This window comes from Pelobates fuscus, chromosome 3 (genome assembly GCF_036172605.1).
Source record: "Pelobates fuscus isolate aPelFus1 chromosome 3, aPelFus1.pri, whole genome shotgun sequence".
Classification (NCBI taxonomy): domain Eukaryota; kingdom Metazoa; phylum Chordata; class Amphibia; order Anura; family Pelobatidae; genus Pelobates; species Pelobates fuscus.
Genome location: NC_086319.1, coordinates 360,440,011 through 360,467,539, shown reverse-complemented (window position 1 = coordinate 360,467,539; position 27,529 = coordinate 360,440,011). Strand labels below are relative to the sequence as shown.

General features: G+C 47.0%; 1 protein-coding gene across 1 annotated transcript in view; it reads right to left on the bottom strand.

The window, feature by feature from the left end:
• Positions 1-27,529, bottom strand: part of LOC134603367 (Golgi membrane protein 1-like) — a 72,947-nt gene that overhangs the window by 9,343 nt on the left and 36,075 nt on the right. Inside the window, exon 6 of the mRNA XM_063449258.1 lies at positions 25,215-25,459. Within this exon, the coding sequence (XP_063305328.1) occupies positions 25,215-25,459 (245 nt within the window). The remainder of the gene's footprint in view (positions 1-25,214; positions 25,460-27,529) is intronic.

Below are 27,529 nucleotides of genomic sequence, written 5' to 3'. Positions count from 1 at the left end.
ATCTATAACAGTGAAAAAAGTTTTTTGGTTTTAAATGCACGCTATTGTGACACCAGATATGAGTGGCAATGTGCACTGGCAGAGCTTGGCAGAGTACACGCTGTAGGCCTGACACCTGCTTGCAGACAACTAACTGCTATTCAATCTATTACAGTGAAAAAAGTTTTTTGGTATTTAAATGCAATCTATTGCGACACCAGATAAGAGTGGCAATGTGCACTGGAAGAGGTTGGCAGAGTGCACGCTGTAGGCCTGACACCCGCTTGAAGACAAGTAACTGCTATTCAATCTATAACAGTGAAAAAAGTTTTTGGGTTTTAAATGCACGCTATTGTGACACCAGATATGAGTGTCAATGTGCACTGGCAGAGGTTGGCAGAGTACACGCTGTAGGCCTGACACCCGCTTGAAGACAACTAACTGCTATTCAATCTATAACAGTGAAAAAAGTTTTTTGGTTTTAAATGCACGCTATTGTGACACCAGATATGAGTGTCAATGTGCACTGGCACAGGTTGGCAGAGTACACGCTGTAGGCCTGACACCCGCTTGCAGACAACTAACTGCTATTCAATCTATAACAGTGAAAAAAGTTTTTTGGTTTTAAATGCACGCTATTGTGACACCAGATATTATTATTATTATTATTATTATTATTATTGCCATTTATATAGCGCCAACAGATTCCGTACCGCTTTACAATATTATGAGACGTGATTTAACTATAAATATGACAATTACAAATAAGCTTACGGGAACAATAGGTTGAAGAGGACCCTGCTCAATTGAGCTTACATTCTATAGGAGGTGGGGTGTAAAACACATTAGGACAGGAATTTGCAATCAAATAAGGTGGGCTGCCCTTTAGGAGAGGGCAAGAGACAGGAATGTGAGGTAGGGGTTAGTCTTGGAGGCCATACGCTTTCCTAAAGAGATGGGTTTTAAGGCACTTCTTAAAAGATGCAAGACTAGGGGAGAGTCTGATGGCGGTAGGCAGGCTATTCCATGGGAAGGGAGCCGCCCGCGAGAAGTCCTGCAAGTGCGAGTTGGCCGTACGGGTGCGGACAACGGACAGGAGGTGGTCACGGGCAGAGCGGAGAGACCGAGAAGGGACATACCTATGGATCTGTGAGGAGATATAAGAGGGGCTAGAGTTGTTCAGTGCTTTATAGGTGTGAGTTAGTACCTTGAATTGACTCCTATAGCATACAGGAAGTCAATGTAAGGACTGGCAGAGGGGTGAGGTGTGAGAGAAACGACTAGAGAGGAAAATCAATCTAGCAGCAGCGTTTATTACGGACTGTAGGGGTGCAGTACGGCTATTGGGAAGACCAATCAGGAGAGGGTTACAATAATCCATGCGGGAAATTACTAGAGCATGGACAAGCTCCTTGGTAGTATCTGGTGCAAGAAAGGGGCGGATGCGAGCTATGTTTTTAAGATGGAATTTACAGGATTTGGCAACCAGAGGCGGCTCTCTAATTAGGCGATTTAGGCGGCCGCCTAAGGCCTCGCGCTGATGGGGGCCTCGCGGCCGCCTAAATCGCCTTAGGGCAGTGTGACAGGTCGGGTCCTCGGTCACAGACCGAGGACCCGACACAGGAGGGTGCCCGGCGGCTTGCCCTTAATGCCGCCGGGTGCGAGGCCCCTCCTATGCCTGCCCGGGAGAACCAGCCTGTCTGCAGCTCCGCCGAGCGCAGAGCTGCATACTGAGTGGGTCTCGCGATCTCAGCCAATCAGAGCGTTGCCGCGGGTTACCACGGCAACGCTCTGACTGGCTGAGATCGCGAGACTAAACTTACCACGTGGTCTGCAGCTCTGCACCCGGCGGAGCTGCAGACCGTAAAGGGAGCCCACCGGACCACCAGGGAAACAGCCTGGCCGCCCACTGGACCACCAGGGATCCTAAGGTATTTATGCCTCCGCTCCCCACCCTGCCCTTCTACCACCCTCTGCCCCAGCCACCCCACCACCACTGCCCCAGCCACCACTGACCCAGCCACCCTCTGACCCAGCCACCCCACCACCACTGCCCCCACCACCCACTACCCCAGCCACCCCACCACCACTGCCCCAGCCACCCTCTGCCCCAGCCACCCCACCACCACTGCCCCAGCCACCCACTGCCCCAGCCACTCCACCACCACTGCCCCAGCCACCCTCTGCCCCAGTCACCCCACCACCACTGCCCCAGCCACCCTCTGCCCCAGCCACCCCACCACCACTGCCCCAGCCACCCACTGCCCCAGCCACTCCACCACCACTGCCCCAGCCACCCTCTGCCCCAGTCACCCCACCACCACTGCCCCAGCCACCCTTTGCCCCAGCCACCCCACCACCACTGCCCCAGCCACCCACTGCCCCAGCCACTCCACCACCACTGCCCCAGCCACCCTCTGCCCCAGCCACCCCACCACCACTGCCCCAGCCACCCACTGCCCCAGCCACTCCACCACCACTGCCCCAGCCACCCTCTGCCCCAGCCACCCCACCACCACTGCCCCAGCCACTCCACCACCACTGCCCCAGCCACCCACTGCCCCAGCCACTCCACCACCACTGCCCCAGCCACCCTCTGCCCCAGCCACCCCACCACCACTGCCCCAGCCACCCCACCACCACTGCCCCAGCCACCCTCTGCCCCAGTCACCCCACCACCACTGTCCAAGCCACCCTCTGCCCCAGCCACCCCACCACCACTGCCCCAGCCACCCCACCACCACTGCCCCCACCACCCACTACCCTTAGCCACCCCACCACCACTGCCCCAGCCACCCTCTGCCCCAGCCACCCCACCACCACTGCCCCAGCCACCCACTGCCCCAGCCACTCCACCACCACTGCCCCAGCCATCCACTGCCCCAGCCACCCACTGCCCCAGCCACTCCACCACCACTGCCCCAGCCACCCTCTGCCCCAGTCACCCCACCACCACTGCCCCAGCCACCCTCTGCCCCAGCCACCCCACCACCACTGCCCCCACCACCCACTACCCTTAGCCACCCCACCACCACTGCCCCAGCCACCCTCTGCCCCAGCCACCCCACCACCACTGCCCCAGCCACTCCACCACCACTGCCCCAGCCATCCACTGCCCCAGCCACTCCACCACCACTGCCCCAGCCACCCTCTGCCCCAGTCACCCCACCACCACTGCCCCAGCCACCCCACCACCACTGCCCCAGCCACCCTCTGCCCCAGCCACCCCACCACCACTGACCCAGCCACCCTACCACCACTGCCCCAGCAACCCTCTGCCCCAGCCACCCTCTGCCCTCCTACTACCCTGTCACTGTCCTCCTACCACCCCTGCCCTGTCATAGTCCCCCCTACTGCCCCAGCCACCCTCTGTCCTCCTACCACCCCCTGGCGCAGCCACCCTCTGCCCTCTTACCACCCCCTGCCCCAGCCACCCTACCACCCTCTGCCCTCCTACCATCCTATGCCCCCTACCATCCCCTGCCCTGTCACAGCCACCCTACCACCTTCTGCTCCCTACCACCCCGTACCCTGTCACTGCCCTCCTGCAACCCCCTGTCACAGCCACCCTACCACCCCGTACCCTGTCACTGCCGTCCTCCCACCCCGTGCTTTGTCATAACCCCCCTGCCCCAGGGGAACCCTACCACCCTCTGCCCCAGCCACCCTCTGCCCTCCTACTGTCCTCCTACCACCCCACTACCCTGTCACAGCCCCCCTACCACCACCTGCCCTACCACCCCCTGCTCCAGCCCCCCCACTACCCCCTGTCCTGTCAAAGTCTCCTACCCTCTCTCACATCCTCTTCCCTGTCACACCACACCCATCCAATCTCACCCTTCCCCCACACACGCACTGTCACAGCCTTCCACCGCACACCTTGTCATTCCCCACCCGTACCCTATTACCACACACACTGACACCCCCTTCACATACACTATCACCATTCCCAAACACTTTCAGACCCCACACACCCAGCAAAACTTTCATAACCCCTCCTAATCCTGTCACTCTCACCCACTGCAACCATACAATACTCCTTGCTTTGCCACACCTACCCTATTGCATTAACCCCCCCATCAACCCTGTCAGACTCACCTTCTCTTGCACTGTCACACTCACCCCCCGACCCTGTCACTCATCCTCTATCAGTCTGTCCCACTCACCCCCTTCACCATGCCACACTCACCCTATTACATAAACCCTTACAATCCTGTACTCCAACTGTGCAACACTCACCCCAAACCCTGTCACACATAGGTAGACAATGCCAGATACACTCATATATACATACACCGGCACTTGTGTATACACGACTGCAAGGCTATGTAACCATACCCCTCAGTCATGTATAAATGATTGGCATAATTGCTAATTAAATTTGTTTATTGCAAATTAAGTTAGTTTTCATATTATGTCATAACTACAGTCAGAGAAATCATAATGCGGCTTCACAGGGAGCCGCTACACTGCAAGCCTCTGAACGATGAATACAGAGACTAGCTCTCTGTATCCAGCGCTGAAAGCTCGTCCTTAAATACAACAACAGCACCTTATACACACAATGCAACCCCTATTTTTAACTTTAGGTGTTAGTGGGGGCCTCATGTTTGAGTTTCGCCTAAGGCCTCACAAAGTCTAGAGCCGCCACTGTTGGCAACATGCTGGATGTGAGGCTCAAAGGTGAGACCAGAGTCAAGTATGACGCCAAGACAGCGCGCTTGCAAGGATGGACTGATGTTGGTACCACAAACTTGAAGGGAGAGCGAAAGAGGAGGATCAGTATTAGGAGGAGGAAAGACAAGGAGCTCAGTTTTTGAGAGATTGAGTTTCAGAAAGCGGGAGGACATCCAGTCAGAGATGTTGCAGGACGGCAGGGGTGAGGTCCGGGGAGGAGAGATATATCTGGGTGTCATCGGCGTACGGCTGGTAGTGGAATCCAAAAGAGGTAATAAGTTTGCCAAGAGAGGCAGTATAAAGAGAAAATAGAAGGGGACCAAGGACGGAGCCTTGGGGGACTCCAACCGAGACAGGACGAGGGAAGGAGGTATCATTAGAAAGAGAGACACTGAATGAGCGTTGGGAGAGATAAGAGGAAAACCACGAGAGGACAGAGTCACAGAGACCAAGCGATTGAAGAGTTTGAAGAAGGAGAGTATGATCAACGGTGTCAAAGGCCGCTGAGAGGTCAAGAAGAATTAGTATAGAGTAGTGGCCTTTGGATTTAGCTGCGATTAGGTCGTTAGTAACTTTGATAAGGGCAGTCTCTGTAGAGTGGAGAGGGTGGAAGCCAGATTGAAGGGGGTCAAGGAGAGAGTTGGAATTGAGGAAATGAGACACACGGCTAAAGACAAGTCTTTCCAGCAGCTTTGAGGAAAAAGGGAGCAGGGATATGGGACGGTAGTTAGAGGGTGTGGATGGGTCGAGGGATGTTTTTTTTTAGTATAGGTACTACAGTGGCATGTTTAAGGTCAGCAGGGACGATGCCAGAAGAGAGCGAGCAGTTGAAGATGTGTGTTAAAGAAGGCACGATAAGGATCTGATAAGGTGAGATGGGACAGGATCGAGTGGGCAAGTGGTGGGGCGAGAGGAGCAAAGAAGAGCAGCCACCTCTTGGTCAGTAGCTGGGGAGAATGTCTGAAGGGTAGGAAAGGCATGATCTATTTGTGGTTGAGAAACAGAAAGGCAAGGAGGGGAGAAACTGCTATTCAATCTATTACAGTGAAAACATTTTTTTTGTTTTTAAATGCACGCTATTGTGACACCAGATATGAGTGGCAATGTGCACTGGCAGAGGTTGGCAGAGTACACGCTTTAGGCCTGACACCCGCTTGCAGACAACTAACTGCTATTCAATCTATAACAGTAAAAAGTTTTTGGGTTTTTAAATGCAATCTATTGCGACACCAGATAAGAGTGGCAATGTGCACCGGCAGAGGTTGGCAGAGTACACGCTGTAGGCCTGACACACCCGCTTGAAGACAACTAACTGCTATTCAATCTATAACAGTGAAAAAAGTTTTTTGGTTTTAAATGCACGCTAGTGTGACACCAGATTTGAGTGGCAATGTGCACTGGCAGAGGTTGGTAGAGTACACGCTGTTGGCCTGACACACACCCGCTTGCAGACAACTAACTGCTATTCAATCTATTACAGTGAAAAAGGTTTTTTGGTTTTAAATGCACGCTATTGTGACACCAGATATGAGTGGCAATGTGCACTGGCAGAGGTTGGCAGAGTACACGCTGTAGGCCTGACACCCGCTTGAAGACAACTAACTGCTATTCAATCTATAACAGTGAAAAAAGTTGTTTGGTTTTAAATGCACACTATTGTGACACCAGATATGAGTGGCAATGTGCACTGGCAGAGGTTTGCAGAGTACACGCTGTAGGCATGACACCCGCTTAAAGACATCTAACTGCTATTCAATCTATAACAGTGAAAAAAGTTTTTTGGTTTTAAATGCACGCTATTGTGACACCAGATATGAGTGGCAATGTGCACTGGCAGAGGTTGGCAGAGTACACGCTGTAGGCCTGACACCTGCTTGCAGACAACTAACTGCAATTCAATCTATTACAGTGAAAAAAGTTTTTGGGTATTTAAATGCAATCTATTGCGACACCAGATATGAGTGGCAATGTGCACTGGCAGAGGTTGGCAGAGTACACGCTGTAGGCCTGACACCCGCTTGAAGACAACTAACTGCTATTCAATCTATAACAGTGAAAAAAGTTTTTTGGTTTTAAATGCACGCTATTGTGACACCAGATATGAGTGGCAATGTGCACTGGAAGAGGTTGGCAGAGTGCACGCTGTAGGCCTGACACCCGCTTGAAGACAAGTAACTGCTATTCAATCTATAACAGTGAAAAAAGTTTTTGGGTTTTAAATGCACGCTATTGTGACACCAGATATGAGTGGCAATGTGCACTGGCAGAGGTTGGCAGAGTACACGCTGTAGGCCTGACACCCGCTTGAAGACAACTAACTGCTATTCAATCTATAACAGTGAAAAAAGTTTTTTGGTTTTAAATGCACGCTATTGTGACACCAGATATGAGTGTCAATGTGCACTGGCACAGGTTTGCAGAGTGCACGCTGTAGGCCTGACACCTGCTTAAAGACATCTAACTGCTATTCAATCTATAACAGTGAAAAAAGTTTTTTGGTTTTAAATGCACGCTATTGTGACACCAGATATGAGTGGCAATGTGCACTGGCAGAGCTTGGCAGAGTACACGCTGTAGGCCTGACACCTGCTTGCAGACAACTAACTGCTATTCAATCTATTACAGTGAAAAAAGTTTTTTGGTATTTAAATGCAATCTATTGCGACACCAGATAAGAGTGGCAATGTGCACTGGAAGAGGTTGGCAGAGTGCACGCTGTAGGCCTGACACCCGCTTGAAGACAAGTAACTGCTATTCAATCTATAACAGTGAAAAAAGTTTTTGGGTTTTAAATGCACGCTATTGTGACACCAGATATGAGTGGCAATGTGCACTGGCAGAGGTTGGCAGAGTACACGCTGTAGGCCTGACACCCGCTTGAAGACAACTAACTGCTATTCAATCTATAACAGTGAAAAAAGTTTTTTGGTTTTAAATGCACGCTATTGTGACACCAGATATGAGTGTCAATGTGCACTGGCACAGGTTTGCAGAGTGCACGCTGTAGGCCTGACACCCGCTTAAAGACATCTAACTGCTATTCAATCTATAACAGTGAAAAAAGTTTTTTGGTTTTAAATGCACGCTATTGTGACACCAGATATGAGTGGCAATGTGCACTGGCAGAGCTTGGCAGAGTACACGCTGTAGGCCTGACACCTGCTTGCAGACAACTAACTGCTATTCAATCTATTACAGTGAAAAAAGTTTTTTGGTATTTAAATGCAATCTATTGCGACACCAGATAAGAGTGGCAATGTGCACTGGAAGAGGTTGGCAGAGTGCACGCTGTAGGCCTGACACCCGCTTGAAGACAAGTAACTGCTATTCAATCTATAACAGTGAAAAAAGTTTTTGGGTTTTAAATGCACGCTATTGTGACACCAGATATGAGTGGCAATGTGCACTGGCAGAGGTTGGCAGAGTACACGCTGTAGGCCTGACACCCGCTTGAAGACAACTAACTGCTATTCAATCTATAACAGTGAAAAAAGTTTTTTGGTTTTAAATGCACGCTATTGTGACACCAGATATTATTATTATTATTATTATTATTATTGCCATTTATATAGCGCCAACAGATTCCGTACCGCTTTACAATATTATGAGACGTGATTTAACTATAAATATGACAATTACAAATAAGCTTACGGGAACAATAGGTTGAAGAGGACCCTGCTCAATTGAGCTTACATTCTATAGGAGGTGGGGTGTAAAACACATTAGGACAGGAATTTGCAATCAAATAAGGTGGGCTGCCCTTTAGGAGAGGGCAAGAGACAGGAATGTGAGGTAGGGGTTAGTCTTGGAGGCCATACGCTTTCCTAAAGAGATGGGTTTTAAGGCACTTCTTAAAAGATGCAAGACTAGGGGAGAGTCTGATGGCGGTAGGCAGGCTATTCCATGGGAAGGGAGCCGCCCGCGAGAAGTCCTGCAAGCGCGAGTTGGCCGTACGGGTGCGGACAACGGACAGGAGGTGGTCACGGGCAGAGCGGAGAGACCGAGAAGGGACATACCTATGGATCTGTGAGGAGATATAAGAGGGGCTAGAGTTGTTCAGTGCTTTATAGGTGTGAGTTAGTACCTTGAATTGACTCCTATAGCATACAGGAAGCCAATGTAAGGACTGGCAGAGGGGTGAGGTGTGAGAGAAACGACTAGAGAGGAAAATCAATCTAGCAGCAGCGTTTATTACGGACTGTAGGGGTGCAGTACGGCTATTGGGAAGACCAATCAGGAGAGGGTTACAATAATCCATGCGGGAAATTACTAGAGCATGGACAAGCTCCTTGGTAGTATCTGGTGCAAGAAAGGGGCGGATGCGAGCTATGTTTTTAAGATGGAATTTACAGGATTTGGCAACATGCTGGATGTGAGGCTCAAAGGTGAGACCAGAGTCAAGTATGACGCCAAGACAGTGCACTTGCAAGGATGGACTGATGTTGGTACCACAAACTTGAAGGGAGAGCGAAAGAGGAGGACCAGTATTAGGAGGAGGAAAGACAAGGAGCTCAGTTTTTGAGAGATTGAGTTTCAGAAAGCGGGAGGATATCCAGTCAGAGATGTTGCAGGACGGCAGGGGTGAGGTCCGGGGAGGAGAGATATATCTGGGTGTCATCGGCGTACAGGTGGTAGTGGAATCCAAAAGAGGTAATAAGTTTGCCAAGAGAGGCAGTATAAAGAGAAAATAGAAGGGGACCAAGGACGGAGCCTTGGGGGACTCCAACCGAGACAGGACGAGGGAAGGAGGTATCATTAGAAAGAGAGACACTGAATGAGCGTTGGGAGAGATAAGAGGAAAACCACGAGAGGACAGAGTCACAGAGACCAAGCGATTGAAGAGTTTGAAGAAGGAGAGTATGATCAACGGTGTCAAAGGCCGCTGAGAGGTCAAGAAGAATTAGTATAGAGTAGTGGCCTTTGGATTTAGCTGCGATTAGGTCGTTAGTAACTTTGATAAGGGCAGTCTCTGTAGAGTGGAGAGGGTGGAAGCCAGATTGAAGGGGGTCAAGGAGAGAGTTGGAATTGAGGAAATGAGACACACGGCTAAAGACAAGTCTTTCCAGCAGCTTTGAGGAAAAAGGGAGCAGGGATATGGGACGGTAGTTAGAGGGTGTGGATGGGTCGAGGGATGTTTTTTTTTAGTATAGGTACTACAGTGGCATGTTTAAGGTCAGCAGGGACGATGCCAGAAGAGAGCGAGCAGTTGAAGATGTGTGTTAAAGAAGGCACGATAAGGATCTGATAAGGTGAGATGGGACAGGATCGAGTGGGCAAGTGGTGGGGCGAGAGGAGCAAAGAAGAGCAGCCACCTCTTGGTCAGTAGCTGGGGAGAATGTCTGAAGGGTAGGAAAGGCATGATCTATTTGTGGTTGAGAAACAGAAAGGCAAGGAGGGGAGAAACTGCTATTCAATCTATTACAGTGAAAACATTTTTTTTGTTTTTAAATGCACGCTATTGTGACACCAGATATGAGTGGCAATGTGCACTGGCAGAGGTTGGCAGAGTACACGCTTTAGGCCTGACACCCGCTTGCAGACAACTAACTGCTATTCAATCTATAACAGTAAAAAGTTTTTGGGTTTTTAAATGCAATCTATTGCGACACCAGATAAGAGTGGCAATGTGCACCGGCAGAGGTTGGCAGAGTACACGCTGTAGGCCTGACACACCCGCTTGAAGACAACTAACTGCTATTCAATCTATAACAGTGAAAAAAGTTTTTTGGTTTTAAATGCACGCTAGTGTGACACCAGATTTGAGTGGCAATGTGCACTGGCAGAGGTTGGTAGAGTACACGCTGTTGGCCTGACACACACCCGCTTGCAGACAACTAACTGCTATTCAATCTATTACAGTGAAAAAGGTTTTTTGGTTTTAAATGCACGCTATTGTGACACCAGATATGAGTGGCAATGTGCACTGGCAGAGGTTGGCAGAGTACACGCTGTAGGCCTGACACCCGCTTGAAGACAACTAACTGCTATTCAATCTATAACAGTGAAAAAAGTTGTTTGGTTTTAAATGCACACTATTGTGACACCAGATATGAGTGGCAATGTGCACTGGCAGAGGTTTGCAGAGTACACGCTGTAGGCATGACACCCGCTTAAAGACATCTAACTGCTATTCAATCTATAACAGTGAAAAAAGTTTTTTGGTTTTAAATGCACGCTATTGTGACACCAGATATGAGTGGCAATGTGCACTGGCAGAGGTTGGCAGAGTACACGCTGTAGGCCTGACACCTGCTTGCAGACAACTAACTGCTATTCAATCTATTACAGTGAAAAAAGTTTTTGGGTATTTAAATGCAATCTATTGCGACACCAGATATGAGTGGCAATGTGCACTGGCAGAGGTTGGCAGAGTACACGCTGTAGGCCTGACACCCGCTTGAAGACAACTAACTGCTATTCAATCTATAACAGTGAAAAAAGTTTTTTGGTTTTAAATGCACGCTATTGTGACACCAGATATGAGTGTCAATGTGCACTGGCACAGGTTGGCAGAGTACACGCTGTAGGCCTGACACCCGCTTGCAGACAACTAACTGCTATTCAATCTATAACAGTGAAAAAAGTTTTTTGGTTTTAAATGCACGCTATTGTGACACCAGATATTATTATTATTATTATTATTGCCATTTATATAGCGCCAACAGATTCCGTACCGCTTTACAATATTATGAGACGTGATTTAACTATAAATATGACAATTACAAATAAGCTTACGGGAACAATAGGTTGAAGAGGACCCTGCTCAATTGAGCTTACATTCTATAGGAGGTGGGGTGTAAAACACATTAGGACAGGAATTTGCAATCAAATAAGGTGGGCTGCCCTTTAGGAGAGGGCAAGAGACAGGAATGTGAGGTAGGGGTTAGTCTTGGAGGCCATACGCTTTCCTAAAGAGATGGGTTTTAAGGCACTTCTTAAAAGATGCAAGACTAGGGGAGAGTCTGATGGCGGTAGGCAGGCTATTCCATGGGAAGGGAGCCGCCCGCGAGAAGTCCTGCAAGCGCGAGTTGGCCGTACGGGTGCGGACAACGGACAGGAGGTGGTCACGGGCAGAGCGGAGAGACCGAGAAGGGACATACCTATGGATCTGTGAGGAGATATAAGAGGGGCTAGAGTTGTTCAGTGCTTTATAGGTGTGAGTTAGTACCTTGAATTGACTCCTATAGCATACAGGAAGCCAATGTAAGGACTGGCAGAGGGGTGAGGTGTGAGAGAAACGACTAGAGAGGAAAATCAATCTAGCAGCAGCGTTTATTACGGACTGTAGGGGTGCAGTACGGCTATTGGGAAGACCAATCAGGAGAGGGTTACAATAATCCATGCGGGAAATTACTAGAGCATGGACAAGCTCCTTGGTAGTATCTGGTGCAAGAAAGGGGCGGATGCGAGCTATGTTTTTAAGATGGAATTTACAGGATTTGGCAACATGCTGGATGTGAGGCTCAAAGGTGAGACCAGAGTCAAGTATGACGCCAAGACAGCGCGCTTGCAAGGATGGACTGATGTTGGTACCACAAACTTGAAGGGAGAGCGAAAGAGGAGGATCAGTATTAGGAGGAGGAAAGACAAGGAGCTCAGTTTTTGAGAGATTGAGTTTCAGAAAGCGGGAGGACATCCAGTCAGAGATGGAAGAAAGGCAAGCAGTGACACGTTGCAGGACGGCAGGGGTGAGGTCCGGGGAGGAGAGATATATCTGGGTGTCATCGGCGTACAGGTGGTAGTGGAATCCAAAAGAGGTAATAAGTTTGCCAAGAGAGGCAGTATAAAGAGAAAATAGAAGGGGACCAAGGACGGAGCCTTGGGGGACTCCAACCGAGACAGGACGAGGGAAGGAGGTATCATTAGAAAGAGAGACACTGAATGAGCGTTGGGAGAGATAAGAGGAAAACCATGAGAGGACAGAGTCACAGAGACCAAGCGATTGAAGAGTTTGAAGAAGGAGAGTATGATCAACGGTGTCAAAGGCCGCTGAGAGGTCAAGAAGAATTAGTATGGAGTAGTGGCCTTTGGATTTAGCTGCGATTAGGTCGTTAGTAACTTTGATAAGGGCAGTCTCTGTAGAGTGGAGAGGGTGGAAGCCAGATTGAAGGGGGTCAAGGAGAGAGTTGGAATTGAGGAAATGAGACACACGGCTAAAGACAAGTCTTTCCAGCAGCTTTGAGGAAAAAGGGAGCAGGGATATGGGACGGTAGTTAGAGGGTGTGGATGGGTCGAGGGATGTTTTTTTTTAGTATAGGTACTACAGTGGCATGTTTAAGGTCAGCAGGGACGATGCCAGAAGAGAGCGAGCAGTTGAAGATGTGTGTTAAAGAAGGCACGATAAGGATCTGATAAGGTGAGATGGGACAGGATCGAGTGGGCAAGTGGTGGGGCGAGAGGAGCAAAGAAGAGCAGCCACCTCTTGGTCAGTAGCTGGGGAGAATGTCTGAAGGGTAGGAAAGGCATGATCTATTTGTGGTTGAGAAACAGAAAGGCAAGGAGGGGAGAAACTGCTATTCAATCTATTACAGTGAAAAAAAAATTTTTGTTTTTAAATGCACGCTATTGTGACACCAGATATGAGTGGCAATGTGCACTGGCAGAGGTTGGCAGAGTACACGCTTTAGGCCTGACACCCGCTTGCAGACAACTAACTGCTATTCAATCTATAACAGTAAAAAGTTTTTGGGTTTTTAAATGCAATCTATTGCGACACCAGATAAGAGTGGCAATGTGCACCGGCAGAGGTTGGCAGAGTACACGCTGTAGGCCTGACACACCCGCTTGAAGACAACTAACTACTATTCAATCTATAACAGTGAAAAAAGTTTTTTGGTTTTAAATGCACGCTAGTGTGACACCAGATTTGAGTGGCAATGTGCACTGGCAGAGGTTGGTAGAGTACACGCTGTTGGCCTGACACACAGACGCTTGCAGACAACTAACTGCTATTCAATCTATTACAGTGAAAAAAACGTTTTGGGGTTTTTAAATGCACGCTACTGTGACACCAGATATGAGTGGCACTGTGCACTGGCAGCGGTTTGCAGAGTACACGCTGTTGGTCTGACACACAGACGCTTGCAGACAACTAACTGCTATTCAATCTATAACAGTGAAAAAAAATGTTTGTTTTTAAATGCACGCTATTGTGACACCAGATATGAGTGGTGGCACTGGGCAAGTGGGCACAGTATCCACTGTGAGCCTGACACAAAAGCTGGCATGCAGGCAACTGCAATTAGATTACACAGGAAAAAAAAGCAGAACTGATGTTCTAGCCCTAAAAAGGGCTTTTTGGGGTGCTGTCCTTACAGCAGAGATCAGATGAGTCCTTCAGGACTGTAGTGGACACTGAATACAATAGCCTAGCTATACATTTCCCTATCAAATGAGCAGCAGCTACACTTTCCCTCCTCTATCTAAGAATGCAGCTTCAGAATGAATCTAAAATGGATGCTGTACAGGAAGTGGGAGGGCCTGGAAGGGAGGGTCTGCTGCTGATTGGCTGGAATGTGTCTGCTGACTGTGAGGCACAGGGTCAAAGTTTACTCAATGATGACGAATAGGGGGCGGATCGAACCGCGCATGTGTTCACCCGCCGTGGCGAACGCGAACACGCTATGTTCGCCGGGAACTATTCGCCGGCGAACAGTTCGGTACATCACTACTCACCAGTGTTCTGTACAATGGCATGAGCACTTCCCTCTTTCTACTGCTAATACCTCTCCTTATACAACCAAGCATTCTGCTAGCATTTTCTTGCTGTCTGCCTACATTTAAGAAATAATTACCCCTTAATCTCTTTCCTCAGATGTTGAGGTTAGGACTCTATCAAATATTCTGTACTCTGCCCTTGGGTTTTTAAGTCCAAGATGCATTATCTTGCACTTATCCACATTAAATGTCAGCTGCCACAACTCTGACCATTTTTCTAGTTTGCCTAAATCATTTGCCATTTGGCTTATCATTCCTGGAACATCAACCCTGTTACATATCTTCGTATCATCAGCAAAAATACATACCTTACCATCAAGACCTTGTGCAATATCACTAATACAAATATTAAAGAGAATGGGTCCAAGCACAGATCCCTGAGGTACCCCACTGTTGACAAGACCATGTTTCGAATATACTCCATTGTCTACAACCCTCTGTTGCCTGTTATTCAGCCACTGCCTTACCTATTCATCAATATTGGAATCCAAACTTTAAGATTGCAGTTTATTGATAAGCCGTCTATGTGCAACAGTGTCAAAAGCCTTACTGAAATCTAGGTAAGCAATGTCTACTGCACCACTCTGATCTATTATTTTAGTTACCCAATCAAAAATATCAGTAAGATTAGTTTGGCATGATCTCCCTGAAGTAAACCCATGTTGTCTCTGATCTTAAAATCAATGTGATTTTAGATGTTCAACAATCCTATCCTTTAACATGGTTTCAATTACTTTCCCCACTACTGAATTAAGGCTTACTGGCCTATAGTTGCCCGACTCCTCCCTACTACCTTTCTTGTGAATGGGCACAACATTCCTTCTACATACCTTCCTTTTGTTTTTAATCTAACTGATCCTTGTTTTACTTTCCCTTTCTCATTTATGCATCTAAAAAAAATGCTTTGTCCCCTTTTTTTACTGACTGTGTGTGATTTGGAAGCTCTTATAACTTGCTTAGCCTCTTTCTGCATAATCTTATAGCTCTCTCTATCTTCCTCACTCTGGTTTTCTTTATAATTACTAAATGCTAACTTTTAGTTTTTTTTTACTATTTTGGCCACATCTGCGGAGTACCACAGTGTTTTCCTAAATGTTTTGCTTTTACTGACATGCCTAATGCAATTTTCTGTTGCCTTCAGCAGTGAAACTTTTAAATAATCCCATTTCTCTTGGACTCCATTTAAATTGCTCCAGTCTGATAATGACTCCTTTACACATATTCTAATTTTAGAAAAGTCTGTTTTTCTAAAGTCTAACACTTTTGTTTTTGTGTGGTGTGACACAGTCACTGTTCTTATATTAAACCACACTGACTGATGATCCCTGGATCCTAAACTTTCACCTACAGTAATATCGGATACCAAATCTCCATTTGTTAACACTAAATCTAGTATGACCTCTTTATGAGTTGGCTGCTCAACGACTTGTTTTAGAGACAATCCCAGTAGGGAGTTTAGAATATGTGTGCTCCTGGCACAAGCAGCTATTTTAGTTTTTCCAGTTCCCATCAGGAAGATTAAAGTCATTGTCATCTTAGCTAATTTCTCAACTAGTAGATTATCTAACTATTCTATTTGTACTCGGGGCCTATAAATCACACCTACATGAGTTACTGTGTGATTACCAAATTCTAACGTAACCCAAACAGACTCTATGTTTGCCTCACTAACTTTTTTGGCTAGATTGTATGCTATCCTTCACATACAGAGCCACCCCTCCCCCTTTCTTGCCTTTCCTGTCTTTTCTCTATAAAGAGTGCCATGGTATTGATATGTCCCTGTTATTTTACTCATTATACCATGTTTCAGTAACAGCGACTAAATCTACATTATCAGTTTCAATTATTGCCACAAGTTCATGGATCTTATTCCCTAAACTGCGAGCACTTGTAGACATGACTCTAAGCTTATCATTTTTTAACACACTTGCTACAGGCACCTTCTGTCCTTGTTTTGGGGGGCAATTGGATTAATGTATTATCACCCTTTTGCCCCCCCCCCCCCCTTTCCTAGTTTAAATACATCCTAGCAAAACCTCTAAACTGCTCACTGAAAATATTTATTTCCTTTTGAGAAAGATGCAAACCATCTTTTTTGTACAGTTTATTTCCATTCCAAACAGAACTACCATGAGAAATGAAGCCAAATCCTTGCTCCCGACACCATTCACCAAGCCACAAGTTAAAGTCCCTAATACGCATCCGCCTGTCATTCTGAGTGTTACGCACAGGCAGAACTTCAGAGAATGACAGTGTGGAAGCTACCTGCCGTATATCATTGTCAAAAACACAAAAAAAATTCCTTTACCTCTTAAACCTCATTGCAAGCCAAGTCATTTGTCCCTAGATGGACAAGTACATCCAATTCCCCTTCCTGCTTTGCTCACTTAACAATATTACAAATACGTCTCCTGTCTCTGTAAGCATCTCACAAGACCACTATTGTCCAGCTCCACACCTCATATGGTAGAATCCCCCAACAACAACTGCTTTCTATTAGGCCTCACCATAGTCTCGAAGCCTGTCTCCATATAACCACTACACTTGGTGTCTGAGAATGTCTCCTCAACACCACTACACTCGGTGCCTGAGCCTGTCTCCATAACACCACTACACTTGGTGCCTGAACCTGTCTCTATAATACCACTTAAATTCACCTCTTTCATATGAAGTACACACTTATTATATATCATTATGTTCAGGAGAAACAGGGCTTTTATTTCACATCAAATATTCATTTATGAAACATTATTTTATTTGAAAATGTGAGAAATTAAGAAATGTTGTTATTTATTTAGCTCAGCGAGGCATTTTGACTGTAAATATCATAATACTTTTAACTTTCACTCCAATAAAATACACATATTTGTATTCAGCACTGCCTCACGAGTACAACGGTACCCCGCATCTACAGGTTTTATGGCGTTATGGAAAGTTACAGGGTAAAATATAGCATGTTAAATTTTTCAGTTTATACACAAAATTTACCAGCCTGGTTATGTTGCCTTTGAGACTGTATGGTAGCCCAGGAATGAGTATTACCATTTGCAAAAGTAGAGAACCCAAGGTATTGCAAACGGGGTATGTCCAGTTTTTTTTCTAGTAGCCACTTAGTCGCAAACACTGGCCAAAGTTTACATTCATATTTGTTTAACAGACCATATGTGTCCCACTTCAGTAAAGACACTATATTTACATTCTGCTAATAGACCCCATATAGACCCATACAGATTTTTGAGAATATATAGGCAAATTACAGACATGTCAGTTTGAGTTTTCATATTTCCACTTTTGGGATAAAATAGTAGTCCCCAATTTCACTTTACCCCCACCAAGGCATACAATTTGTAAAATAAGACAAGTTGTCTATTTAATATAGACCATTCTGAGTCACTTTTCCCCCCAAATGTATGCATATAACATGTAAAACCACTAGATGGTGCTAGAGGCCAAACAATTTATGTTTTAACTAGATCACTTTTATAATATGCAATAACTAGAGTTGAGCAATCCCGAACGTACCGAACATTACGTTTTTTTTTGGACCCCGGACCCGAACATGGACATATCATTGTATATTCGGGTTGGAGTTCGGTATTCGGCGATTTAATGACACGTTTTGAAAGGCTGCAGGGCAGCCAATCAACAAGTGTTTGACTCGTGTGCCCTTAGAAGCCATCCCAGCCATGCCTACTAATGGCATGGTTGTGATTGGCCAGTGCAGCATGTGACCCGGCTACTAAGGGCATGTCTATTAAACAGTGAGCAGCCTGTTAAAAAAAAATAAAAAAATCCCCCCCTCCTGAGCCCCCATTCGCGCATTAAACTAAAGGGGGGACCTTTTGCCCCCCCCCCCCGAGCGGCAGATGGGGGCCCTAAATACCAATAAGGGGGGTCCTATTGTCCCCCCTGGCTCTCACCCCTGAGCGGTGGGTGGGGGCACTAAATATCAATAAGGGAGGGACCTACTGTCCTCCCCCCGGCCCCCACCCCTGCACGGTGGGTGGGGGCCATAAATAAAAATTGGGGGGGGCACCTAATGTCCTCCCCCGGCCCCCACCCCTGAGCGGTGGGTGGGGGCCCTAAATATCAATAAGGGGGGACCTATTGTCCTCCCCCCCCGGCCCTAACCCTGTGCGGTGGGTGGAGGCCATGAATAAGAATTTGGGGGGGACCTACTGTTCTCCTCCCTGGTCCCCACCCCTGCGCGGTAGGTGGGGGCCATAAATAAAAATTGGAGGGGGACCTAATGTCCTCTCCCCTGGCCTCCACACCTGAGCGGTGGGTGGGGGCCATAAATATCAATAAGGGGGATGATGACCTATTGTCCTCCCCCTCGGCCCCACCCCTGCACGGTGTGTGGGGGCCATAAATAAGAATTTTGGGGGAGGGGCCTACTGTCCTCCCTCTCGACCCCCACCCCTGCGCGGCGGTTGGGGGCCATAAATAAAAATTGGGGGGGGCTACTGTCCTTCCCCCTGGCCCCCACACCTATAAGCCTTCCCCCACCCTGCAGAGCTTAGTCTGCGCAGAGCCCTCCATGGGTGAAAATAGATTTATTAATTTTTTTGCTATTTTTTTTTTTTTATTTGAAGTGCGTCGGTTATTATGGATTTTTATTTGGCCTTTTTTGGGGCTGAGAAAAGAAGAGTTTAGAAGAAATAAGACATGGTAAGTCTTTTTTTTTTACAGTTATTTAGATTAGGTTCCCCCCTTATTATTTTTAGGATGAGGGGGGTAGGTAGGGGTAATTTTTTTGGGGGGAGTGAGGTGACTAGGGATTTGGGGACCCCTAGTCACCTGGGCGGCGTAAATATATTTTTACAGCCCCCACCCGCCGCTCAGGGGTGGGGGCCAGTGGGGGAGGACATTAGATCCCCCCCCTTAATGTTATTTAGGGCCCCCACCCGCCGTACAGGGGTGGGGGCCAGAGGGGAGGACATTAAGCCCCCTATTGTTATTTAGGGCCCCCACCCACTGCGCAGGGGTGGGGGCCGGGGCAAGGACAGTAGGTCCCCCCTTATTGTTATTTATGGCCCCCACCCACTGCACAGGGCTGGGGGCCGGTGGGAGGACAGTCGGTCCGCCCCCCCAAAAATTCTTATTTATGGCCCCCACCCACCGCTCAGGGGTGGGGGGGGAGGACAGTAGGTTCCCCTGCCCCTTATTGTTATTTAAGGCCCCCACCCGCCGCGCAGGGGTGGGGGCCAGGCCCCCCTTATTGTTATTTAGGGCCCCCATCCCCCGCACAGGGGTGAGGGATGGGGGGGAGGACAGTAGGTCCCCCCCAAATTCCTATTTATGGCCCCCACCCGACACTCAGTGGTGGGGGCCGGGGGAGGAGGAGAGTAGGTCCCCCCCCTTTATTGTTATTTAGGGCCCCCACCTGCCGCTCAGGGATGAGGGTCGGGGGAAGGACAGTAGGTCCCCCTCCACATTCCTTTTTAGGGCCCCCACCCGTCGCACAGGGGTGGGGGCAATAGTTTTTTTTTGGGGGGGGGGTTTGTTTACAGTGAGCAGCCACTGGCTTCTCACTGTTTACTAGACACGCCCCTACTCGCGGTGTAGCGAGTAGGGGCTGAATTTACTAATACTAAGTAATCTTTACTTAGTATTAGTAAATTTGTCTGAAAGACCAATTTATCTACTAAGCGGCTGCTTATTTTATGTATTTTATGTTATTTAAAGTGATTTCCCTATTCACATTTGTTTGCAGGGCACTTGTCCTACTCTTACCCCCATTTTACTTCCTTTTGCAGCCCTCAACCCTTTCCATTACTTTTTAGAGGCATTTTTGTGCCCAAAAGTTCGGGTAGCCATTGACTTCAATGGGGTTCAGGTTCGGGGTCAAGTTCGAGCCTGAACCCGGACTTTTTTTCAAAGTTAGGCCGAACCCGCCAGACCCGAACATCCAGGTGTCCGCTCAACTCTATTAATAACGTTTATAATATGCAAATACGTGTTATGTTTATGTTTGGTTTCAAATGCTTAACAGATATTCCAAGTGCAAGAACTCTTTGTACTATGCAGATTGTTGATAACAAATCGTCTGTTTGCCAGAAATAGCATAGTAACCAGTAGAGGTAGTATTCACCCCTATACATAACTGAATTTTGCAAACAACAATTGTGAAATAAAACATGAGATGTCGTGATTTAAAGGCAAGTATACCAGGAAAAAATAAATACAAGCAAAAGTTAAGGACTTAAAGTATTACAGAGTGGTTTTGCGGCATGCTATATTTTCTGGATAAAAGGAAATTTAGCTCAAAAGGCAATATTTTCAATACTCTAAGCACCATAACAACTACATAATATTGTGTTGGCAAACGTCAGTGAGAGCCTAGCTCAATTCTGGGTCAAATGTTTTGTGCAGTTTAACTCCTGAGTAATTTGTCAAGAGTCTAATTTTATATGTGTATATGCATATAACTGAAAAGGTCACTGTGCGTATCTAAGGTAAAGGGTTAAACAAGCACCTTATAACTCTTTGATATGTTAATTAACCAGTTGGCCTCAGATAGTATTCAATATAGCTGGACATTCCCTCGGTAAATAGTGTTTACAATAAACATTTTACTATAGCAACCAGGCCACCTGCCAATAGTTGGAATGTCACATTTGTTTGTAAAAGAGAGGACAATTGTAATTACAGAGGTACCGGTATATAATGAACGAGGAGTGTATCAATGAAGTCATTATGTAAGCAAGTAAGATGAGATTGTTCCATCTAAGCATCTTTTTGCTAAATTGTAAAGAATTGTAAAGATTGTAAAGAAAGTAAATTGTATTTACAGACTGTATTCTATCCTTATTGCTATTTGCTCTACAGGAGTCTTTTACGCCACATAATACATATCATTTGAGATTCATTTTGAGAGAGCACAATGTTGATTTATTTTTCTGCTGAAGTATCGCGTGAGATGGAAGTCGTTTTATACTCATACACTAAATAAATTCTATTCATTAACCAAAACTGAGGTTTCCAAATCACCCACAGCCTAGTAACCATCTGCTATATTACTAGTCTGGTTGTATCACTCAAAATGATTTTGACCCAGAACCATGCAATGGCACCCATCATACTATCATCATAAACATTACAATATCACAAAGTGGTTATGTTTTTTACACTACACCTTTAGGGGTTTTAATATGTTTGTATTTAATTGTTGATCACCCATAGAATTTGAAAGCTAGTTGCCATTAACCCTCATTAAAATGTCCATATATGAAGCTGAGTGATACCCCACCACAAATGAGTAGAGTTAAAGGACCACTCTAGGCACCCAGACCACTTCAGCTTAATGAAGTGGTCTGGGTGCCAGGTCCAGCTAGGGTTAACTAATTGTTTTATAAACATAGCAGTTTCAGAGAAACTGCTATGTTTATCAATTAGTTAAGCCTTCCCCCTAATCCTCTAGTGGCTGTCTCACTGACAGCCGCTAGAGGCGCTTGCGTGATTCTCACTGTGAAAATCACAGTGAGAGCACGCAAGCATCCATAGGAAAGCATTATGAATGCTTTCCTATGTGACCGGCTGAATGCGCGCGCAGCTCTTGCCGCGCGTGCGCATTCAGCCGACGGGGAGGAACGGAGGCGGAGAGGAGGAGGAGAGCTCCCCGCCCAGCGCTGGAAAAAGGTAAGTTTTACCCCTTTTCCCCTTTCCAGAGCCGGGCGGGAGGGGGTCCCTGAGGGTGGGGGCACCCTCAGGGCACTCTAGTGCCAGGAAAACGAGTATGCTTTCCTGGCACTAGAGTGGTCCTTTAAAGTAGAGTTGAATTGTCAACTTTTTGGTGGTACACCCATGGTTATATTTAATGGAAATAAACATTTGACACATTTTTGCATTAACTTTTTGCATGTATTTGTTATCTATAATTAGTATTATGCAGTTTAATAAGCAAGTATTAGGGACAATTTCACTTTCTCAAAATGAGAGCCTAAAGAGTTAATGCTGAACGTAGGCATCTTCGTGCCGGTTGACGTAAATGGAAATATCAATTATATTTATGCTTCAAGATGAATGACTTGCAAAGTTATTCACTACAGTGAGAATTGCTGGAAATGTAAAGTAAATTTCACATATTGGAAACATTCTCTAAATCTCTCTCTGTTTTCAGTACTGCTATGTTGGGCAAATGTTGGAATTCATGATTTTTGATTTCCCTTTTTAGGTTTATTTACTAAAGTGAGAATTCATAGTGAATTCTAGGTGAATTTCAATTTGAAGCACAGAGTAGCCAATGTGTAAACAAAGCTGAATTATAGACATTTCCAGATTTGGCAATTTTGACCTTAAATGTGAAATTCACCTTGAATTCTCACTTTAGTAAATAAACCATTTTTAATAATTCACAGTTTAATTAATAACCGAGCCACTTTTTAAGCTTTTTAATTATCGATTACGTCAATTTGCATATTTTAATAATTTTAAGGTGGTTTAAACATTTGCCTATATTGCATATTTTATTTATGTAGAGAATTGTCATGCTATCATGATGAATCTGATGAAAAAATGTGTGTGCATCAACATTTCAGCATATGTGCTTCTCTGTAGAATTATTTATGTATTTACTTGAAGCCCTTGAGTGTGGGAACTGGTGGTGCCTATTCATTTGTCTTTCAAATTCAATTATTCAGTTATGCTTGATGTCAAGCTGACATGTCCCTTCAATGGGTGGGTCTGGCTTGTCTGGGTGGGTCTGGCCATCATGGCCATCACCAATGACGCAAAACGCATCACTGGTAAAGTCCTCTCATACCGCCAACTGTTGGGAGGTGTGGATTACTTTTACCGCGGTTGCCCTAAGACTTCTGTCTCACACCCATTTTATTGCACCGGGATGCTCTAAACAAAGTGTTGTATGTGAAATACCTTTTTCTGCCAAATTAATAAGAGAAACAATGTATCAGTACCAGAGGCGGCTCTAGAGTTTATGAGGCCTTAGGCAAAACTCAAACATGAGGCCCCACTAACACAAAAGTGTCACATACACACATTGAGGCACTGTCTACCTGTGTATGTGCCTGAGAGTGTGTCTGACAGAGAGTATCCTTGTGTGTGTGAATGTATGTCTCAGTGAGCATGTTTGCGTTTTTGTCTGAGAGTGTGTCTGACAGAGAGTATCCTTGTGTGTGTGAATGTATGTCTCTGTGAGCATGTTTGCGTTTTTGTCTGAGACCGTATGTGTATGGGGTAGCTGCTTGAAGTGTGTTGTGTGTATGGGGGGGTGATGGTGAGAGGGAGAGGGGGGTGATGGTCAGAGGGAGAGGTGTGTGATGGTGAGAGGGAGGGGGGGTAATGTGAGAAGAAGAGAGGGGATGTGAGAAGGAGGGGGTGATGTGATGTGAGAGTGAGGGGAGGTGAAGTGAGAAGGAGGGGGGGATCTTAGAAGGAGGTGGGGTGATGTGAGAGTGAGGGGGTGATTTGAGAGTGGGGGTGATGTGAGAGTGTGGGGGGTAATGTGAGAGGGAGGGGGGGTGATGTGAGAAGGAGGGGGGGGTGATGTGAAAAGGAGGGGGGTTGATGTTGAGGGAGGGGGGTTGATGGTGAGGGGAGGTGATGCTGAGGGTGGTGATGCTGAGGGTGGTGGGGGGTGATGCTGAGGGTGGTGAGGAGGTGATGTTGAGGGTGGTGAGGGGGTGGTGCTGAGGGGAGTGGGTGTGATGCTGAGGGTGGTGAGGGGGTGATGCTGAGGGTGGTGGGGGGGTGAGGCTGAGGGTGGTGAGGGAGGGTGATGCTGAGGGTAGTGATGCTGAGGGTCGTGTGGGGGTGATGCTGAGGGTGGTGGGGGGTGGTGAGGCTGAGGGTCGTGGGGGTGATGATGCTGAGGGTGGTGGGGTGTGGTGAGGATGAGGGTGGTGAGGCTGAGGGTGGTGGATAGGGTAAGGGTGGTGGGGGGTGGTGAGGCTGAGGGTGGTGGTGAGGCTACGGGTGGTGGGGTGGTGAGGCTGAGGAGGCTGTGGGGGGGTGAGGCTGAGGGTGTTGGGGGTGGTGATGCTGAGGGTGGTGCGGGTGGTGAGGCTGAGGGTGGTTGTGAGGCTGAGGGTGGTGGGGTGGTGAGGGTGGGGGTGGTGGTGAGGTGAGGCTGAGGGTGGTGGGGTGGTGGGGGGTTGTGAGGCTGAGGGTGGTGGTGAGGCTGATGGGGGGTGGTGAGGCTGAGGGTGGTGGTGAGGCTGAGGGTGGTGTGGGGGGTGAGGCTGGGGTGGTGGTGAGGCTGACGGTGGTGTGGGGGGGGTGAGGCTGAGGGTGGTGGGGTGGTGAGGCTGGGGGTGGTGGTGAGGTGAGGCTGAGGGTGGTGGGGAGGCTGGTGGGGAGGGTGGTGAGGCTGAGGGTGGTGTGGGGGGTTGAGGCAGCTCTGCAGAGCTGCAGACCATGTAATCTCGCAAGACCATCAGAGCGTTGCTGTGGTAACCCGTGGCAATGCTCTGATTGGCCGGTTTTCGCGAGACACATGGTCTGCAGCTCTGCTTACTGCGGAGCTGCAGACCGGTGTCTGCGGTGGCTGGCGGCAGCATACCGGGCAAGCCGCCGGGCCCCCTTCCTGGTGTCAGGTCCTTGGTCAGTGACCGAGGACCTGACACAGTCTGCCCACAGGTGGTTTAGGCGGCAGCGAGGCCCCAACCAGCGTGAGGCCTTAGGCGGCCGCCTAAACCGCCTAATTAGAGAGCCGACTCTGATCAGTACTCTTCCAGAGTCTGTTTAAATTTGATGGAGACCAAGCAAAGGTTGAAACATTGCTACTATCATTCATTTGGTGGAAATAAATGGTGCTCTCCTGGCCATTCATGTACACAATGATCTTGTATTAATCACATATTACAGAAATTCAACTATACCTGTGTCAGTAATACGGTCCATCCTTGTGTTTATGGTTGTATGCAGACTGACTCCTGGATTGTCTCTCGTGTTATGGAGTTTGTCATTAGTTTGGTTAATTGCAGGAAGAGAAGGTAATCCCGTTATAAACCCAATAAATGTGGCTTTCGCTTTATCAGTGGCCTTTGATTCTCCCCTTGATTTTTTTGCTCTTCTTTCATCACAGATTTCTCTCATCATATTAATAACATTCATGCATTGGGTCCTTTAAATGAAGATCAAATGCATGTTTAGAAACATACACTTTGATAATAGGTTATTGTGTGGTTTCAGAGACACATAGAATTATGTCATATTTATTAAAACACATGAAAAGAGCTGCCCTGCACTATGTATATGTATGCACCATCTTTTAAATTCTACATACTGCCGGGCAACACTTGTCTTGTGCTGCCCTTCAATATGTATACACAATATGTGTCAAACCATGGTGGATAGGTAAAAGCATATCTTCCAATATTGAGAGGTATACAAAATGGGACGGAAGGTGAAAGGGGTTTGCCAGGATTTGGCTCGTGTCACTGGTGAGTCTGCCTGAAACTGGTCTGTGACCATCCTAAAAGGGTCACGTCAGCCTGGCATAAATGTATACCATACCAGGTTGATTGACAGCCTGTCTGGCCAACAATGCACATGGGTATATTATTGGAACATTATATGACACATATATTTTAATGCTGGTTGGTATGTTTTTCACAAAATACTAAAAATGCAGTGACTTAAAAAACAAATTGCAAAATTTTGTTCAAACTAGTCGAACTGTGACTATAGTTGATTTGCAACAATTTTTTTTCAAAATCATCTATTATTGCTTTGATTTATCAATTCAGTTATCAATTCACTATGTTTTGATACTTGATAAACAAACCCTAAGGTCCCCAATAGTGCATGCAATATTTTAAGTAAGATCTTGTGACTAAAGGGACACTTTTGTCACCAAAAAAACTTTAGCATAATGAAGCAGGTCTGAAACTGCTATGTTTTCAGCTGTAGGGTTAAAACTAGGGGGACCTGGCACCCAGACCACTTCATTGAGCTGAAGTGGTCTGGGTGCCTATAGTGGTCCTTTAATAAACAAGATGAAAATGAAAAGGATAACATTGGTGAAAATTTGGTGGAAATTGTGTGAGATGAGTTGGGCAAGAGTCCTTTAGGGGGCCTTAGCGACACCAGCTTTCCGCCATTCCATCAGGCCTACGTTGGGGTTAGCAGATGCGTCCCCACTTCAGAGATCCATCCTCGATCCATCTCCATGTCTTCAGTAGCGGAGTCTGTGTTAGCGTTCCGTGCTAGGGGCAGTTGAAGTGTTTTCAAAAAGTCTGTGGGGTTTTTGTCCATCGATAGGGAGAAGTCTCCTTGCTGCACCACCAGGGTGCCCGACACTCCCTATCTGTATCGAATCCCAGCCTCGTGCAGCTGCCTTGTTATTGGCATGTACCTCCACCTCTCCATGAGGATAGTGAAGAGTCGGTCATCATATACCCTGATAGAGCAGTTATCCAAAATGGTAGAGGGGGTATTCTTTGAGTGGACCAGAATTGCCGCTTTGATAAAGACATCTTGGGTAACGGCCATAATATCCGTAGGCGCAACTGCAGGGGCGGTCAGGGCTTTCCAGGTTCTGAAAGCAGACATGATGGGTGGCACTCCTGCCTCTCCTCTCACCCAGCTGCTGGCACTTTGTTGGTAAAGTGCAGGGTTTGCCTCATTGCCTACTCGCCGCAGATCTGCACTTTTTTCTTGTGGTGCCTTGTTTATAACATTGTAACTGTGCTCGTGAGCCTCTGGATGTGATGTGACATGGTCTCCATCTGAGATCGGGCCTCCATAAATATGAGCTCTCTTTTCCCGTCTCTATTTTCAGCTGCGCTGACTCGTGCTGTTAGACCGTACACTTCAGTGCACACACCTGCCAGGTCAGCCTTCCAGATAATTCCACCAGCAATTTTTTGATGTCTCATTTGTTGGAGGGTGAAGCATCAGAATCAGACTCTTCACTCCCATAGAATTATACATACATAAAACAAGTGGAGCTTTTAGATTTCAGCAGGCGTTCTGTAAAAGTAAAATACATACAGAAAATAGTGCAATATGTCTATAACACAGTATATAGAAAAGGGTTAAAAGATTTGTCAAACTCACAAGCCTGGAGTCATACCCTCATATGACTCTGGTGGTATAAGCCTCTGGACCATTTGGGGGTTGTCCAGACCCTTCTTTGGCAGCGTGCTGGATGTTGAGTAATTCCTTTGGTGCCTTTCTGACTGGTTTCAAA